General features: G+C 42.2%; 1 protein-coding gene across 1 annotated transcript in view; it reads left to right on the forward strand.

Moving 5' to 3' along the window:
• Positions 1 to 253: 253 nt before the first annotated feature.
• LOC135513880 (lysyl oxidase homolog 2B) overlaps positions 254 to 19,908 on the forward strand; it is a 52,707-nt gene continuing 33,052 nt past the window's right edge. The window contains exons 1-3 of the mRNA XM_064936868.1: positions 254 to 544; positions 3,363 to 3,764; positions 4,133 to 4,308. Of these exons, the coding sequence (XP_064792940.1) occupies positions 3,404 to 3,764; positions 4,133 to 4,308 (537 nt within the window). The 5' untranslated portion in view covers positions 254 to 544; positions 3,363 to 3,403. The remainder of the gene's footprint in view (positions 545 to 3,362; positions 3,765 to 4,132; positions 4,309 to 19,908) is intronic.

Raw genomic sequence — 19,908 nt, forward strand, 5'->3', positions numbered from 1 at the left:
ATGTATTCATGTTTGCTGACTATTATTACAAAATAAACATTTGATCACAAAAAAAGTATGTTGATCTTTGCTTTCTGAATGTCACAGTGTTACCATACATGTATACACTCAATTCATGACAAGGGTGTGCTTTTTGGTTCTGTGTGCCGAAATTACCAATGTGGCGCAAAAGCAAGATGGTTGTTGAGAGGCAACGGACCCTATTGACCTAGGATCATTTTTTGCTGCCCTTCTGCGATGCTATCGCGTCCCCGGTGTCGCTCCAAATCCATTGGAATTCAGGCTATTCCAATTTCAGCGCTCGGGCCATCGATGAGGTCATTCCAGCAGTGGGCGTTACTGGGCAGTTGCACAAGGCGTAATTTGGTCGAAGGCGGCATTGAAATTGCATGTGGGAGTGAAAGTTTAGCGGGGTAAAACATCCGTAAGGCGCATAGCAATCTTTGGGGAGTAAAGCGACGATTTTGGGACTTGGGCATGATATTAGACAGCCATCTATAGGTTTCAATAAAGGATCAAGAGGATTTTTTTTAAATCGTCTGTGGTGAGAATTGTTTTCAAAGTATTTGGTAATAACTTGAAAAGTTGGTTAATTCAACAATTATTTAAGGATATTATTGAAAAAAAATGTGTTTGACATTTGGTCTTTGAGATTGTCATGTAAAATTAGGTGTTTAAGCTGTATCCTTATATGCCACACCACATATAACCAAATGCAGTTTGATTTCACGTTGATCTGCTTGAACGGTATTGTCTTATTTGTACCAAATTCTTATAGAAGTTTCTATTTGCCTGTAATACTGTAGGATATTACTGAGATGGAATTTACCGCAGTTTGTTTTTTATGGTTCCCAAACAAGGATGATGTCATCATTGTGGGATTTCTGATATAAATTATGCCATGTGTGGATAGTTGTGGGGTTTGTGATATGTTGGTGCCAGGTGCGCTGTAGGGTGCACAGTGTTTTCAACTACAGTTTAGATGCAGTCGACTACAGGAGGAGATAAATGTGTTTTGCTTTTGTGGACTTCATGATTGCAAGCTGATTTCTCACTCTTGCCAATGACGATAAGTGCTTTCAGTCTCTGTAGCCTATAGTAGCTATGTAATTAGGTTGCAGAGAATGTTATATGGCTACATTGTGTATTATTACCTGGATGTGCTCATCTGTCATATACAGGTAATTGCTAAAATAAAGGAAACACTTGAGTAAATGGATACATAGTATATTAGGTGCTTCCACACAGGTGTGGTTTCTGAGTTCTATCATGCTAATAGGGTCACATATAAAGATTGCTGCCCATTGTTTTGTCTACCATGGCTAGAAGAATATATCTCAGTAACTTTGAAAGAGGGGTCTCAAAGGACCATAGAGGGTTTAAAGTGTGTGTGTGTGACTTGTGTGACTGTGTGTGTGTTAGTCATCAGATCTCAACCCAATTGAACACGCCTGAGACAGCTTTTTCCACATCATTAAAACCCCAAATTATGGAATTTCTCATGGAAGAATGGTGTCGCATCCCTCCAATAGTTCCAGACTCTTGTAAAATCTATGCCAAGAAGCATTGTAGCTGTTCTGGCAGTTCGTGGTGGCCTAACACCATGTCAAGGGGGGCGGCAGGATAGCCTAGTGGTTAGAGTGTTGGACGAGTAACCAAAAGGTTGCAAGTTCAAATCCCCAAGCTGACAAGGTACAAATCTGTCATTCTGCCCCTGAACAGGCAGTTAACCCACTGTTCGTTCCTTGGCCATCATTGAAAATAAGAATTTGTTCTTAACTGACTTGCCAGGTAAAATAAATAAAAAATCAAGACACTTTGGTGTTTCCTTTATTTTGGCAGTTACCTGTAAAAAAAAAAAGTAAAAAAAAGGCATGTGCCAGGAGTTCTCTGACTTGATTCTACTTTACTGTCTTGACCTAGAAGGAACCGTGAAATAACTATTCAAGTTGATGGTTTGGTAACACTTTCTATGAGCTGCATATGTATAATGCATTTATAGAGTATTCGATTGCCATCCATGCATGATAAGACAGACTTCTTCTATCTAGAATGATCCAGTTCGTTCTAAACAGTCTAACGGTCTGAGCAAGATATTAGGAAGGCTCTAACTCTTTGTTCTGACCTGACATATTGACCCCGGAACCTCCTCCCTTTGACCCAGATGCCCTGCTGTCCCTAGTCAGTGGTAGTTATGTGTCTAGCTGTCTCACAGTGAAACATGAGGAGATAGAAAAGACAAGTGTGCCATTCTTCTATGTCTCATCATGGAATTAATGTCCTTCTTTTTTAAAAGCAGTAAAAGAAGCCTTCTAGTTTGTCGATAGATGCTGATGTGTTGAGTTTCACTGCCTGGACATATTGGTTTTTACTTAAGACCAAAGGGAGCCAGAGCTTCCTGAATACCTTGTTTGATTCGTTGTTGCCAGGAGACTTCTGTTTGATCCAAGAGGTCACCATTTCATGGGGTGGTCCATCTTATACTTTTGAATATTTACCTTATATTTGCTCTGCGAACTACTTTGTGATTCTGTACTGTCTGTGTTCTACTTTGAGACCCTAAATCTTAATCTTAGAGTGCTGAAGCAGGATTGAGTTTAAAGAAAGATAGTGGTTCATATATCCTATATTCCAGATCACATGTGTGGATCTTTATACATGTGGTTTAAAGAAAACTTCAGCCTGGTTATGACGCCTATGTGCCGTTGTGGGGAGATGCACACCCTGTGGGCTTAATGCCAGCTGTTGGGCTTGATTTTGTAACATCTATGTTTTGTAACTTGTGTAACCAACTGCCACGTCACAGCGAGGGAAAAAGAAAGATGCTGGCAAATAGAAAGATCCAGCTTCAACTTCCAGACAGACATAGCCTTTAGTTTACATAATTTGAAAGCCACTTTATTGTTCATTGGCTCAGTGCTTTGTGTGAAATGTTTCAGCAGTCTTAAAAGGAGTTATGCTGTTTGATTAAAACCATCTGTCATACATATCTTTGAATTTAATTGATACTGGTTATAGAACCATAACTTGATTTAGACACTATTGCTCAGGTCTGAGGATAGGCTATGTGATCTACAGATGTACATTTGTGTGTTTAAATGCTCTTTGTTACTGATTCACAAGGCTCCAAGGGGCACCTCGGAGCAGGAGTCGTACCTCATGATGACATCATGCCACAACTCTGTTCCTCCACTTAATAATGGCCTCAATCAGTGTCACTGTAATACTTTGAATGTAGGGTACTTCTTTATCTGAATTCCAACCACCAGTCTCCCAGTAAAAAAAAAACATGACAAAGTAGCCAAAGGATTTTTTAATTTTTTATGAGTAATGTTATTTTCCTACTCTCTACTCTCCCACAGATAACCTCTTCAGTCTACTGTCTGACTTGACAGACACCACCATGCTGGCCCCGTGGTCGCTCCCCTACTGCTTCACCATCCTGCTAGGCCTGTTAAAGCTGTGTCGGGCCCAGTATGAACAACTAGGCTACCCACATGGCTATCCACAGGGCTACCCAGAGCCAGAGCAGGAGCAGTACACTGCCCCGGAGCTGCCACCTGACACACCCAGGATACAGCTGCGTTTGGCGGGGGATAAGCGCAAGCACAACGAGGGGCGCGTGGAGGTTTTCTATGATGGCGAGTGGGGCACGGTCTGTGATGATGACTTCTCTATTCACTCTGCCCAGGTGGTGTGCAGGGAGTTAGGCTACCTGGAGGCTGTCTCCTGGTCTCCGTCCTCTAAATACGGGAAAGGAGAAGGTAAAATGTCTGCTATTACACTTCAACCCATTATGCATGTGTGTAATGATAAGGGGAAATAATTGACTCTATTTTCAGGGATGTTTTTTATTGGCCAATGTTAATCAATTTTTCCGGTGAAGCTTTTACAATACATTCTGACTCATCTTTCACCAAAATGAATAATCCACATCTATAGTGGAGATACGGTAGGGCTAAAGGAGTGAGTGTACAACTCAGCAGCAGAATTACTGCCTGTGTCCAGTCACTTTGACAAATTTGCTTGTCTGTTTGGCCTCGATAGCTACCACTGGTCAGGTGAAAAAAGATTCCTCCCTACCAAGGTCTTGATGTATATACAATGTGTTGAGAATCCTGCTTTTTTTCAGGGCGCATCTGGTTTGACAATGTCCAGTGCACTGGGAAAGAGAAGACCCTGGCACTGTGCATGTCCAACGGGATCGGCATCTCCGACTGCAAGCACACAGAGGACGTGGGCGTGGTGTGCAGCGACAAAAGGATTCCGGGATTTAAATTCATCAACACCATGGCCAATAATGTGGAGGTAAACAACCTGTCTACTACAAACCTACTACAAACCCACTACAAACCCACTTTTGATTTACATTTGGTTGAGTTGTCAACTAACGTGAATTCAATGTGAAATCAGCCAAAAAATGCCACGACGTCATTGGATTTAGGTTAAAAGTTGGGTGATAAAAATACAAAATTCTAGGACTAGGCTTAATCTGTGTCCAGGAAATGGCCCTGAAGAGGCTTTGGTTGACATTGTTGTTGACTGAGATTCTTGCACTGCAATGTTCCAGAACATTTGGCTCTTGACTCCTCATCCAAGAAGGCCCTCACAGCTGGTCTTTTTATTATTGAGCTGTTCTGTGCAGAGTGCAGACACACCTTTTGACATAAGTAGTACACGTGGCTTTCAAAAAAAGTGTCAAGCCAATATCACAGCTTGAACCCAATGATGACTTCAAAGTAAAGTGCAGAAGCCCACAATACATTTTTCAGTGAAACTTGGGCTACCAGAAACAAACTAACTAATCATACCTACTAACTCATACCTCATACCTACTGGGCTCCTAAAGGGTTCATTCATCACCTCATAGTGGTATGTCTTATTTAAGTGATAATGCCTGAGAAGCCGGTGTTTGGAGGAAAAATTGTCACTGGTGTTATATAGAGTTGAAGTCGGAAGTTTACATACACTTAGGTTGGAGTCATTAAAAGTTGTTTTTCAACCACTCCAAAAATGTATTGTTAACAAACTATAGTTTTGGCAATTCGGTTAGGACATCTACTTTGTGCAATTTTTCCAACAATTGTTTACAGACAGATCATTTCACTTATAATTCACTGTATTACAATTCCAGTGGGTCAGAAGTTTACATACACTAAGTTGACTGTGTCGTTAAACAGCTTGGAAAATTCCAGAATATGATGTCATGGCTTTAGAAGCTTCTGATAGGCTAAGACCTCAGAAAAATAAGTTGTAGACCTCCACAAGTCTGGTTCATCTTCGGGAGCAATTTCCAAATTCCTGAAGGTACCACTTTCATCTGTACAAACAATAGTACACAAGTATAAACACCATGGGACGACGCAGCCGTCATACCGCTCAGGAAGGAGACACGTTCTGTCTCCTAGAGGTGAACGTACTTTGGTGCGAAAAGGGCAAATCAATCCCAGAACAACAGCAAAGGACCTTCTGAATATGCTGAAGGAAACATGTACAGAAGTATCTATATCCACAGTAAAACGAGTCCTAGATCAACAAAACCTGAAAGGCCGCTCAGCAAGGAAGAAGCCACTGCTCGAAAACCACCATAAAAAAAACAGAATACGGTTTGCAACTGCACATGGCGACAAAGATCGTACTTTTTGGAGAAATGTCCTCTGGTCTGATGAAACAAAAATAGAACTATTTGGCCATAATGACCATTGTTATGTTTGGAGGAAAAAGGGAGAGGCTTGCAAGCAGAAGAACACCATCCCAACCGTGAAGCATGGGGTTGGCAGCATCATGTTGTGGGGGTGCTTTGCTGCAGGAGGGAATGCTGCACTTCACAAAATAGATGGCATCATGAGGGAGAGAATTATGTGGATATATTGAAGTAGCATCTCAAGACATCAGTCAGGAAGCTAAAACTTGGTCGCAAATGGGTCTTCCAAATGGACAAGCATACTTCCAAATTGTGGCAAAATGGCTTAAGGACAACAAAGTCAAGGTATTGGAGTGGCCATCACAAAGCCCTGACCTCAATCCTATAGAAAATGTGTGGGCAGAACTGAAACAGCGTGTGCGAGCAAGGATGCCTACAAACCTGACTCAGTTACACCAGCTCTGTCAGGAGGAATGGGCCATAATTCACCCAACTTATTATTGGAAGCTTGTAGAAGGCTACCCGAAACGTTTGACCCAAGTTAAACAATTTAAAGGCAATGCTACCTAATACTAATTTAGTGTATGTAAACTTCTGACCCACTGGGAATGTGATGAAAGAAATAAAAGCTGAAATAAATCATTATCTCTACTATTATTCTGACATTTCACATTCTTAAAATAAAAGTGGTGATCCTAACTTACCTTAGACAGGGAAATTTTACTATGATTAAATGTCAGGAAATGAAAACTGAGCTTAAATGTATTTGGCTAAGGTGTATGTAAAATTCAGATTTCAACTGTATATATGCCTATATATCCTCAAAACACCGGCTTCGAGGGCATAATCACTTTTATACAACGGGTCAATCAAATCAAATGTTATTAGTCACGTGAAATGCTTACTTACTAGTCCTTAACCGACAGTACAGTTTCAACAATATGGATAAGAATAAGAGGTAAAACTAACAAGTAATTAAAGAGGAGCAGTAAAAAAATAACAATATATACAGGGGGGTGCCGGTTATTTGAGGTAGTATGTACATGTAAGTAGACTTAATTAAAGTGACTGCATAGATGACAACAGAGATGTTCAGGAGTCTTATTGCTTGGGGGCAGAAGCTGTTTAGAAGCCTCTTGGACCTAGACATGGCGCTCCAGTACCGCTTGACGTGTGGTAGCAGAGAGAACAGTCTATGACTAGGGTGGCTGGAGTCTTTGACAATTTTCAGGGTCTTCCTCTGACATCGCCTGGAATAGAGGTCCTGGATGGCAGGAAGCTTGGTCCAAGTGATGTACTGGGTCGTTCGCACTACCCTTTGTAGTGCCTTGCATCGGAGGCCGAGCAGTTGCCATACCAGGCAGTGATGCAACCTGTCAGGATGCTCTCTATGGTGCAGCTGTAGAGCCTTTTGAGGATCTGAGGACCCATGCCAAATCTTTTCAGTCTCCTGAGGGGGAATAGGTTTTGTCCTGCCCTCTTCACGACTGTCACGGTGTGCTTGGACCATGTTCGTTTGTTGGTGATGTGGACATCAATGAACTTGAAGCTCTCAACCTGCTCCACTGTAGCCCCGTCGATGAGAATGGGGGCGTGCTCGGTCCACTTTTTCCTGTTGTCCACAATCATCTCCTTTGTCTTGATCACTTTGAGGGAGAGGTTGTTGTCCTGGCACCACATGGCCAGGTCTCTGACCTCCTCCCTATAGGCTGTCTCGTTGTTGTCGGTGATCATGCCTACCACTGTTGTGTCATCGGCAAATTTAATGATGGTGTTGGAGGCATGCCTGGCCGTGCAGTCATGAGTGAACAGGGAGTACAGGATGGGAGCTGAGCACACACCCCTAAGGGGCCCACGTGTTGAAGATCAGCGTGGCGGATGTGTTGTTACCTACCCTTACCACCTTGGGGCGGCCCGTCAGGAAGTGCAGGATCCAGTTGCAGAGGGAGGTGTTTAGTCCCAGGATCCTTAGCTTATTGATGAGCTTTGAGGGCACTATGGTGTTGAACGCTGTGCTGTAGTCAATGATTAGCATTCTCACTTAGGTGTTCCTTCTGTCCAGTTGGGAAAGGGCATTGTGGAGTGGAATACAGATATCATCATCTGTGGATCTGTTGGGTCGCTATGCAAATTGGAGTTTAGGGTTGTTTAGGGTTTCTGGAATGATGGTACTAATGTGAGCCATGACCAACCTTTCAAAGCACATCATGGTTACAGACGTGAGTGCTACAGGACGGTTGTCATTTAGGCAGGTTACCTTAGTGTTCTTGGGCACAGGCGCTATGGTGGTCTGCTTAATACATGTTGGTATTACAGACTTGGACAGGGAGAGGTTGAAAACGTTAGTGAAGACACTTGCTAGTTGGTCAGCGCATACTCGCAGTACACATCCTGGTAATCCGTCTGGCCCTGCGGCCTTGTGAATGTTGACCTGTCTAAAGGTCTTACTTACATCGGCTGCGGAGAGCGTGATCACACAGTCTTCCGGTACTGCTGGTGCTCTCATGCATGTTTCAGTGTTTTTTTGCCTCGAAGCGAGCATAGAAGTAGTTTAGCTCATCCGGTAGGCTCGTGTCACTGGGCAGTTCTCGGCTGTGCTTCCTTTTGTAGTCTGTAATGGTTTGCAGTTACCAACATATTTCGATAATGATTGACATATTTTAATTAAAAACTTTATTTTTATGAATTTATTCATACTGTTTCATCCTTTCTCAAGATATAGTCCTGAAACAAATCTAGGCTTGTTTCCCAACCAGCTGGTCGTTTGTTCTATTGGTTCGGTTGCCAGAGACGGGACCCAGTCGTTCAGTCTTTTTGTTCTGTATCAATGGAAGCGACCCAGTCGTTCGTTCTAAATGTTCCATTGCCATCTGTCTGGCAAAGTTCTTATCCCTTGCTTGCTAGGTAGCCAACTATGGCTAATTTACAGTCATGTCATACAGTGCAGCCGGAATAACAACAGTAACTGCATTTGTTTAATCTGTTTTCTAGTGACATTTATTTGGATACATCCATAACAATGAGATATTAAGGCACGATTTCACCTGGCATAGAAATGTGCTCTCTTGTCAGGATACTGTTTTTCAGTGGATCGAGCCAACAACACAAAATCAAATCAAATCAAATATATTTATATAGCCCTACGTACATCAGCTGATATCTCAAAGTGCTGTACAGAAACCCAGCCTAAAACCCCAAACAGCAAGCAATGCAGGTGTAGAAGCACGGTGACTAGGAAAAACTCCCTAGAAAGGCCAAAACCTAGGAAGAAACCTAGAGAGGAACCAGGCTATGTGGGGTGGCCAGTCCTCTCCTGACTGTGCCGGGTGGAGATTATAACAGAACATGGCCAAGATTTTGAAACTGGAGCAGCAGCACGGCCAGTTTGACTGGGGACAGCAAGGAGTCATCATGTCAGGTAGTCCTGAGGCATGGTTCTAGGGCTCAGGTCCTCCGAGAGAAAGAAAGAAAGAGATAATTAGAGAGAGCATACTGAAATTCACACAGGACACAGGATAGGACAGGAGAAGTACTCCAGATATAACAAACTAACCCGAGCCCCCTGACACATAAACTACTGCAGCATAAATACTGGAGGCTGAGACAGGAGGGGTCAGGAGACACTGTGGCCCCATCCGATGACACCCCCGGACAGGACCAAACAGGAAGGATATAACCCCACCCACTTTGCCAAAGCACAGCCCCCACACCACTAGAGGGATATATTCAACCACCAACTTACCATCCTGAGTCAAGGCCGAGTATAGCCCACAAAGATCTCCGCCACAGCACAACCCAAGGGGGGGCGCCAACCCAGACAGGAAGATCACATCAGTGACTCAACCCACTCAAGTGGTGCACCCCTCCTAGGGACGGTATGATTTTCTGATTTTTGCAATGTTACGTAGATGGAAAAAAGCTGTCCTTGAAACAGTCTTGATATGTTCTTCAAAAGAGAGATCAGGGTTCAGAGTAACGCCAAGTTCCTTCACAGTTTTATTTGAGACGACTGTACAACCATTTAGATTAATTGTCAGATTCAACTGAAGATATCTTTGTTTCTTGGGACCGAGAACATGCATCTCTGTTTTGTCCGAGTTTAAAAGTAGAAAGTTTGCAGCCATCCACTTCCTTATGTCTGAAACACATGCTTCCAGCGAGGGCAATTTTGGGGCATCATCATGTTTCATTGAAATGTACAGCTGTGTGTCATCCGCATAGCAGTGAAAGTTAACATTATGTTTTCGAATGACATCCCCAAGAGGTAAAATATATAGTGAAAACAATAGTGGTCCTAAAACGGAACCTTGAGGAACACCGACATTTACAGTTGATTTGTCAGAGGACAAACCATTCACAGAGACAAACTGATATCTTTCCGACAGATAAGATCTGAACCAGGCCAGAACTTGTCCATGTAGACCAATTTGGGTTTCCAATCTCCCCAAAAGAACGTGGTGATTGATGGTATCAAAAGCAGCACTAAGGTCTAGGAGCACGAGAACAGATGCAGAGCCTCGGTCTGATGCCATTAAAAGGTAATTTACCACCTTCATAAGAGCAGTCGCTGCTATGATGGGGTCTAAATCCAGACTGAAGCATTTTGTATACATTGTTTGTCTTCAGGAAGGCAGTGAGTTGCTGCGCAACAGCCTTTTCTAAAATTTTTGAGAGAAATGGAAGATTCGATATAGGCTGATAGTTTTTTTATATTTTCTGGGTCAAGGTTTGGCTTTTTCAAGAGAGGCTTTATTACTGCCACTTTTAGTAAGTTTGGTACACATCCGGTGGATAGAGAGACGTTTATTATGTTCAACATAGGAGGGCCAAGCACAGGAAGCAGCTCTTTCAGTAGTTTAGTTGGAATAGGGTCCAGTATGCAGCTTGAAGGTTTAGAGGCCATGATTATTTTCATCATTGTGTCAAGAGATTTAAGTACTAAAACACTTGAGTGTGTCTCTTGATCCTAGGTCCTGGCAGAGTTGTGCAGACTCAGGACAACTGAGCTTTGAAGGAATACGCAGTTTTAAAGAGGAGTCCGTAATTTGCTTTCTAATAATCATGATCTTTTCCTCAAAGAAGTTCATGAATTTATTGCTGCTGAAGTGAAAGCCATATTCTCTTGGGGAATGCTGCTTTTTAGTTAGCTTTGCGACAGTATCAAAAATACAATTAAGTTGGAAAAATAGGATGATCGAGCAGCAGTAAGGGCAGTAAGGGCTCTTCGATACTGCACGGTACTCTCTTTCCAATCTATTCGGAAGACTTCCAGTTTGGTGTGGCGCCATTTCCGTTCCACTTTTCTGGAAGCTTGCTTCAGAGCTCGGGTATTTTCTATATACCAGGGAGATTCTTATGAGAAATGTTTTTAGTTTTTAGGGGTGCAACTGCATCTAGGGTATTGCGCAATGTTAAATTGAGTTCCTCAGTTAGGTGGTTAACTGATTTTTGTCCTCTTGCGTCCTTGGGTAGACAGGGAGTCTGGAAGGACATCAAGGAATGTTTGTGTTGTCTGTGAATTTATAGCACGACTTTTCATGTTCCTTGATGGTGTCTAAGCAGATTATTTGTTGTAAACGTAATACAATGGTGGTCCGATAGTCCAGGATTATGAGGAAAAACATTAAGATCCACAACATTTACGTCATTTTTTTTGGTAAATTGAAATTTGCTATCGTAAATGTTAGCAACACCTCCGCTTTTGCGGGATGCACGGGGCGATATGGTCACTAGTGTAGCCAGGAGGTGAGGCCTCATTTAACACAGTAAATTCATCAGGCTTAAGCCATGTTTCAGTCAGGCCAATCACAACAAGATTATGATCAGTGATTAGTTCATTGACTATAATTGCCTTTGAAGTAAGGGATCTAACATTAAGTAGCCCTATTTTGAGATGTGAGGTATCATGATCTCTTTCAATTATGGCAGGAATGGAGGAGGTCTTTATCCTAGTGAGATTGCTAAGGCGAACACTGCCATGTTTAGTTTTGCCCAACCTAGGTCGAGGCAAGACACGGTCTCAATGGGGATAGCTGAGCTGACTACACTGACTGTGCTAGTGGCAGACTCCACTATGCTGGCAGGCTGGCTAACAGCCTGCTGCCTGGCCTGCACCCTATTTCATTGTGGAGGTAGAGGATTTAGAGCCCTGTCTATGTTGGTAGATAAGATGAGAGCACCCCTCCAGCTAGGATGGAGTCCGTCACTCCTCAGCAGGTCAGGCTTGGTCCTGTTTGTGGGTGAGTCCCAGAAAGAGGGCCAATTATCTATAAATTCTATCTTTTGGGAGGGGCAGAAAACAGTTTTCAACCAGTGATTGAGTTCTGAGACTCTGCTGTAGAGCTCATCACTCCCCCTAACTGGGAGGGGGCCAGAGACAATTACTCTATGCCGACACATCTTTCTAGCTGATTTATATGCAGAAGCTATGTTGCGCTTGGTGATCTCTGACTGTTTTATCCTAACATCGTTGCTGCCGACGTGGATAACAATATCTCTATACTCTCTACACTCGCCAGTTTTAGCTTTAGCCAGCACCATCTTCAGATTAGCCTTAACATCGGTAGCCCTGCCCCCTGGTAAACAGTGTATGATCTAAGTCTAATACTGCGGGTAATGGAGTCGCCAATGACTAGAGTTTTCAATTTGTCAGAGCTAATGGTGGGAAGCTTTGGCGTCTCAGACCCCGTAACGGAAGGAGTAGGGACAAGAGAAGGCTCGGCCTCTGACTCTGACTCGTTGTTTAATGGGGAAAACCGGTTGAAAGTTTCTGTCGGCTGAATGAGCGATACCGGTTGAGCATTCCTACAGCATTTCCCTCCAGAAACCGTGAGAAAGTTGTCCGGCTGCGGGGACCGTGCGAGGGGATTTATACTAACGTTACTATCTGTACTTACTGGTGGCACACTCTGTTTCATCCTTTCCTACACTGAAATTACCCTTGCCTAACGATTGCGTCTGAAGCTGGGCTTGTTGCACAGCTATCCTTACCGTAAGGCGATTGCTCACCTGTATATTATGACTACAGTTGTCAGGACCCGGTTACGAACCCGGGTCTCCGGAGTGAGAAACAGTCACATAACCAACTGAGGCACGAATAGTCAGCAGAACCCAGAAGATGAGGCAGACACAGCAGTACTTGAGACGGTGTATTTAATAAAGTAAAAAGTGAAGTCCTTCAGGAAAACATGTAACTCCACAACCTCAAAAGGAATACCACAAGAACAAGTTAATCCACAAGGTAATCCTCCAAGACAAAAAGGTAAATCCACAAGGTGGTAGGAATAACATAAAAAGCCTCAAAAGATACTCAAAAATAAATAAACAAGAACAAAAAACAGAAATCCACAAGAGCGTCCACCGGGATCAACAAGAGTTCACAGAATACTAGGGCTGGGTGCTAACATACAAACACAGAGCAAAGAACTGAGAGAAACTAAGGGTTTAAATACAATCAGGGGAAAACGAGGCACAGGTGCAAATAATAATGGGGATCAAGGGAAAGCAAAAGGTCAAAAACACAATGGGGGCATCTAGTGACCAAAAACCGGAACAACCCTGGCCAAATCCTGACAACAGTAACTGCAATTAGAAGGCATCGTGTTAATGTTACTACTTAGCTTCGGCTAAGGAGGTCCTGACGAACCATGTCCAGATAAAGTGTCTGGAGTGACAAAGTTGAATGAAAAAAAAAGTTGAGGAAAAAAACAAAAATATAAACGGTAATTAAAAAGTAAAAAACGTAAAGTTGTCAGGTAGCAAAGTAAGGTTGGCTTCAAACTGAAGCTGGAAAGACTGCAAATTAGCCGGACTTTCGTTTTACCTTTTATCAATTGACATTTCTTTGTATATATCTATAAAAATGATGCCAGCTGATTCATAATTTCGACTGGCTGAGAAACTCTGCCTGCATCTCTCTTTCGTCACGACTCCCGACCCCGACACGTTCATTACTTTGGGACAGTTGGAGATCCCATTTGAGTATTGAAACAATGTTGCAAATGTCGGACAGATAGACAGCAAGGTTTATACTAATCTCCACTGTTGAAAACTAAATATTAGTCTAAAAGAATTGCGAGATAATGTTTAGGTGCATTTTATAATGGAGATCAAGTCTATAACTTCCCTGCCTGGGCTGATGAGACAGTGGATTGCGCAGTCAGATGGAACAGTGTAAAAAGGGCATTTTAATGTCATAGATTTAGCCGTTGGTAACTAGCCGTTGGAATAGACACCAGCTGGAATGCACTTTTAACCAATCAGCATTCAGGATTACACCTCCCTTTGCATAAAAGCCTGCAGCTAATTGCCACCAAAGGCAGAGTGTTATGTGTTGTTCCGCTCACTCACTGCAGGCCCTCAAGAATTCACATTCCAATTTTATGGGTTAGTGTAGACCAGCACTCTCCAGTAGAGTCAGCTCAAATCATGTCTCTATTTGACTCCAACGATGACTGACACCTCCAAATTCAAGGTTTACATGTATCCCTCTGGTGGTCGAGTTGACCTGTTTTAAGAAATGACATTGGTTTGTGGAGAAAAAGTTTTATAGACTATTGAGGAATTTGTTACAGGAAATAATCACTGCTACCTTGTGAGGTTAATTTAGGCTTAACGTGTGCCAGCTTATCTGATGGGATCAGCTACAATGTAGCATTATATCACTTGACACTATGTCAATGATATTAATTTGCTGATGCCTAAACTTAACCTTGCACTTAAACTTTTTCTAGTTTCCGCAAGTATGGCCCCACCAGGACTGGGTGTTTCAGGGTGATTCTGGGTTACTTGGTTGACAGCCCACACCAGAGGTACAACTATCACTGGGGACAGGGGGGACATTCTTAAATTGCATTTTTGTCCCTGCCCCATTTTTCATTGGAATGTGATACAAAACGAGGCAACGGTGTGCTTTAGGACCATGCGGACGCCCCTGAGTGGTTGGGTAGACTGTTTGGAGTGTTTATCCAAATGGATAAAATATATATATATATATATATACACAGTACCAGTCAAAAGTTTGGACACCTATTTTTACTATTTTCTACATTGTGTCAAATTATATTTTACATTTTAGATTCATCAAAGTAGCCACCCTTTGCCTTGATGACAGCTTTGCACACGCTTGACATTCTCTCAACCAGCTTCACCTGGAATGCTTTTCCCACAGTCTTGAAGCACATATGCTGAGCACTTGTTGGCTGCTTTTCCTTCACTCTGCTGTCCAACTCATACCAAACCATCTCAATTGGATTGAGGTCAAGGGATTGTGGAGGCCAGGTCATCTGATGCAGCACTCCATCACTCTCCTTCATGGTCAAATAGCCATTACACAGCCTGGAGGTGTGTTGCATCATTGTCCAGTTGAAAAACAAATGATCGTCCCATTAAGTCCAAACCAGATGGGATGGCGTGTCGCTGCAGAATTCTGTGGTAGCAATGCTGGTTAAGTGTGCCTTGAATTCTAAATAAATCACAGACAGTGTCACCAACAAAGCACCATCACACCTCCTCCTCCATGCTTCACGGTGGGAACCACACATGTGGAGATCATCCATTCACCTACTCCGCGTTTCACAAAGATGCTGTGAGTAGAAGCAAAAATCTCAAATTTGGACTCATCAGACAAAAGGACAGATTTCCACTGATCTAATGTCAGTTGCTTCAGTTTCTTGGCCCAAGCAAGTCTCCTCTTATTATTGGTGTCGTTAAGTAATGGTTTCTTTGCAGAAATTAATCCATGAAGGCCTGATTTACGCAGTCTCTTCTGAACAGTCGATCTTGACATGTGTCTGTTACTTGAACTCTGTGAAGCATTTATTTGGTCTCCAATTTCTAAGGCTGGTAACTCTAACTCTTATCCTCTGTATCAGAGGCAACTCTGGGTCTTCCTTTCCTGTGGTTGTCCTCATGTGAGCCAGTTTCATCATAGTGCTGGATGGTTCTTGCGACTGCACTTGAAGAAACTTTCAAAGTTCTTGAAATGTTCCGCATTGACTGATCTTCATAACTTCAAGTAATTATGGACTATCATTAATCTTTGCATATTTGAGCTGTTCTTGGCATAATGTGGACTCGGTCATTTACCAAATAGGGCTATCTTCCGTTTACCACCCCTATTTTGTCGCAAGACAACTGATTGGCTCAAACGCATTAAGAAGGAAAGAAATTCTACAAATTAACTTTTAACAAGGCACATCTGTTAATTGAAATGCAATCCAGGTGTCTACCTCATGAAGATGGTTGAGAGAATGCCAAGAGTGTGCAAAGCTGTCATCAAGTCAAAGGGGTGGCTACTTTGATGAATCTCAAATACAAAATTAAGTCTTTTTTGAGACTTTTTGGGTTATTATATGATTCCATATGTGTTTTTTCATAGTTTTGATGTCTTCACTATTATTCTACTATGTATAAAATAGTAAACATATAGAAAAACGGTTGAATGAGTAGGTGTCCAAACTTTTGACTGGTACTGTATATATATATTTATATATTATGTCCCCCACACTTCTAAAACCAAAGTTGCGCCCCTGGCCCACACCATAGCTGAACATCCTCAATAAGTACTTTGGTTATCTTTTCAGAGAAGTGACCGTACACAGTTTGCAAATTCCAATGCTATTCAACTCCTGTAATGGGACAAGATGAGGAAGAATGGCTCCAGTTCACTTCCTCTGGTGAGGTTTATAAAGACAAAAGGTAGAGATTGTAATGCTCCAAAGAGCTGCGCTGTAGAGGTCCAGACATCTGGAGTCCGCCTTCAGCCCTTTGTGATGTCTCAAGCTGTGATATTCACTGAGAGAATATCAGGCTCATCTTTTCCATTCACTGAGATGTGGGGCACGCCGAGTTAGCTCCACACAGAAGCAATGTAAAACACAGCCAGGCTGAGGCAAAGCCCTCCACGCACACAGGTTATGTTCCAAATGGAACCCTATTCCCTATGTAGTGCACTATTTTTGACCAGGGCTCATAGGGTTCTGATAAAAAGTAGTGCACTGAGTAGAGAATAGGCTACCATTTGAGCGCAGGCACAGACTTAATGGAGACTTCCCTTTTTACCTTATCATCTGGAAACAGTCATTTGATGGTGGTGGTGACTCACAGCTTCAGTTTGAGGTTACACTTGGCTTTATCCCAAATCGCACCCTATTGCCTTTATAGTGCACTACTTTTAATCAGGGCCCATCAAAAGTAGTGTCATATAGAGGGAATAGGGTGCCACTTGGGACTTTCACTGTCTAATGTTAGGCATGACGACAGACTAGTGTGATACTGTGGTGGGGGATGATGAGAGGTATAGGGACTCAAAGTAGGTGCTTGGGGTGAGAACATTTCCGCCTACATTTTAGAGACTGTTGCCCTTTCATTGTGGGACACTTGCGATGACTTCAGGGTAATTGCTGGCCAGTCGACCACAAAGGAACCACAAAGGAAATGTTTCAAAGACTTAGGACTTACGAAAGTGTTGAAACCTGAAGCTTGCATGCATGTGTCACCTACCTTTGGCTTCTTAGGACATTTTTTGTCCGATTCCTCTGTGAATGCCTTGTTTTTAGTACACTTGCATTCTTTCTATGTTTCTGTTTCAAGTAACCAAGTTTAACTATACCTCTGGAAAATACCTATAGCATGTGAACTGTGCAAGAATTTGCTTTGTGGGCCGTACAGTTTATGGGTTTGTATGGATTGCAGTTTTAGTGGCATTGTGTCTCAGTCATCTGCACTTTATAACAACAGTAAAGGACATCCAGTGCTCTTCTGAGAAGTTACTGTGTGCTTTCCATTAAGACTGTTATTATATAAATATAAATGTTCTGTTCCTCATGTGTTTATCACACACACATTATTTTCAGTCATGTCCTTAAGGTTGTTTGGCATAGAGCATTTTAAGATTAGTGCCCAGAGTTTTTCCTAGTTAGGTCATGAAAAGGTCAGGAGCAACATCTGGCCCTCTCTATTAACCTTAGTAATATCCTCTCACATCATTTCAGCTTGTAAATAGAGGTGGCTGTATAGACATGATTTAGAAGTGAGGCTTGTGTGGTTGTCTGACCTGTGATCAAGCACATGCATTAGGGTACATTCTGCTCTAACCAACTTTCAACATTGAGCATTCCTCAGTGTTTATGCAGGTCATTCTTGGCTAACTAGCGAGCAGCTTTTATCAATGCAGACTTTATGTAGACACCAATGTGTTCCATTGCAGGAGAATTTCAGAAGGAAATATTTAGATTTATTAATCTCTCTGCATCCTCGGTGAGGAACAAACAGCATACTGTGGGCTCTTAGAAATGATACGGAATACATCTTGAAACAAGTTTATTCTTTGGTTCAAATTTCTGGGGTCAATTTTGAACATCTGTTGTTGAAACATCCATGTAAATATATCACCATTAAGGTGGTTAATTGAGGTTTATTAAAGTGATATAAAGTAAAGTAGGTTTAATGGTGCTTCATCATAAAGGACTGGGGAACATTGCTCTTTAAAAAAAAGTTTAGATGAAAAGATCTTTACTGTAGTTAGTTGATTTATGTGATAACACACCTTGAAACAAAGCCTTGCCCAACTTTGATGTATGTACCTTCATTAGTTTTCACTCTTTTGTTTTGGAGGAATGTCCTATCATTCTGTTATATGATCTGGGGCTGGGAAACTGGGAGTCTATGGGGAGGCAGGGGTACTGCGCCAGAGCAGGTCTCTCCCCTTGTCTCTGGCTTTAAGTCTGTCTGTCTGTCTGTCTGTCTGTCTGTCTGTCTGTCTGTCTGTCTGTCTGTCTCTTTTTCTCGCTCTGTCTCTTTTTCTCGCTCTCTATCTCTCGCTCGCTCGCTCGCACGCACGCACGCACGCACGCACGCGCACACACACACACACACACACACACACACACACACACACACACACAGCAATAGTTTATTTTATCTTCCTCCTCTCAGTTTTTCCCCTTAGGCTTATAGATAGAATCCGCTGTAGAGGGAAATAGCGCCACTGGCCGCCCCACCACAGTTGTTATTGTTTTTGTTGCCAAGCGTCACACAGCATGGTACATTCTGCGCTTTTCTATCATGCGTGCAATGATGTCAGAGGGGAAAACTTCTGTGTTGTAATATCGCAAATGGAAGTGACTGCTTCACCATTAAGCATTCCAGCTTTAAGGTCAAACCATCCATGTTCTCCTCTATACTCTAGCCTTGTCATCATAGTAGGGTTCTATAAAGTGCAATGTAACGCCTAATGGGAAAGGCACCATGAACTTGACTAATGTGGGGTTGAAAAAGTAATTTGATTTAATTTGAACACTTTAATTAACTTCTCACATAACTGATAGATTGTTTTCTGGTCATGTCACAACTGCAGATTAAAGTCCACACCCTGCAGGGGACAACATTCCTACATTATAACTCAACTCAATAGCATGTTTTGTTTACCCTCTAGATATACACATTATATTATAAAGCCCTCAGTCTCTAACAACGCGTTGCTCTAACAACTTCAAGCCTCGGCAGAAGTGGTTTTTACAGTCATTGTGTGAGTTGGTGCCAGTTTGGCACAAACCATGAACTTCTGTGTCTCTAATTTATACATGCCACAGAATGATAGTTAGGGATATTTTATGCCAAGTTAAACTAGTTTTTCTGAAACTTAAATTCAACTAAAAAGAATAATAGCCTTCTTTCTTTTAATAAACAAATAAGTTAAACTGTAGTTTTTCAGGATTAGTGAAGGTGTTGTGGAACATCTGTATCCACTTTGTCGAAAGGCTCTTTTAATGGCATCTAAGGAGCTGAAAAAGTGGAATAGAGACATGAGGTACATGACATCATTCACTGCCACACTATAAACACTGTTTCAGAACAGAGATAATCATCCATTTGTGTTGTGGCTCAAAGAATTATCAGCACCCAAACAGTGCAGGCCTGATGAGCACAGCACATGTGATATTGAAACACAAGCCCAGGGAGGGAGTGGTCACTCTGTGGCAAACATGATGTCAACAAACATCTTAGCAAACTTTATCCCAAGAAGTAACTTCAGCAAAATACTGTTGTGATGTTCGAGAAATGATTTCCCACTAGGCACAGACGCCTGTACAATGACTATTTTTATTTGATTTACATTTGGTTGAGTGAGTTGTCAACTAATGTGAATTTAATATGAAATCAACAAAAGAATTGACAATGACAATGGATTTACCGTAATTGCTGGACTATTAAGCGCACCTGAATATAAACCGCACCCACTGAATTATTAAACAATATGTATT

This window comes from Oncorhynchus masou, chromosome 25 (genome assembly GCF_036934945.1).
Source record: "Oncorhynchus masou masou isolate Uvic2021 chromosome 25, UVic_Omas_1.1, whole genome shotgun sequence".
In the NCBI taxonomy this organism is placed as follows: domain Eukaryota; kingdom Metazoa; phylum Chordata; class Actinopteri; order Salmoniformes; family Salmonidae; genus Oncorhynchus; species Oncorhynchus masou.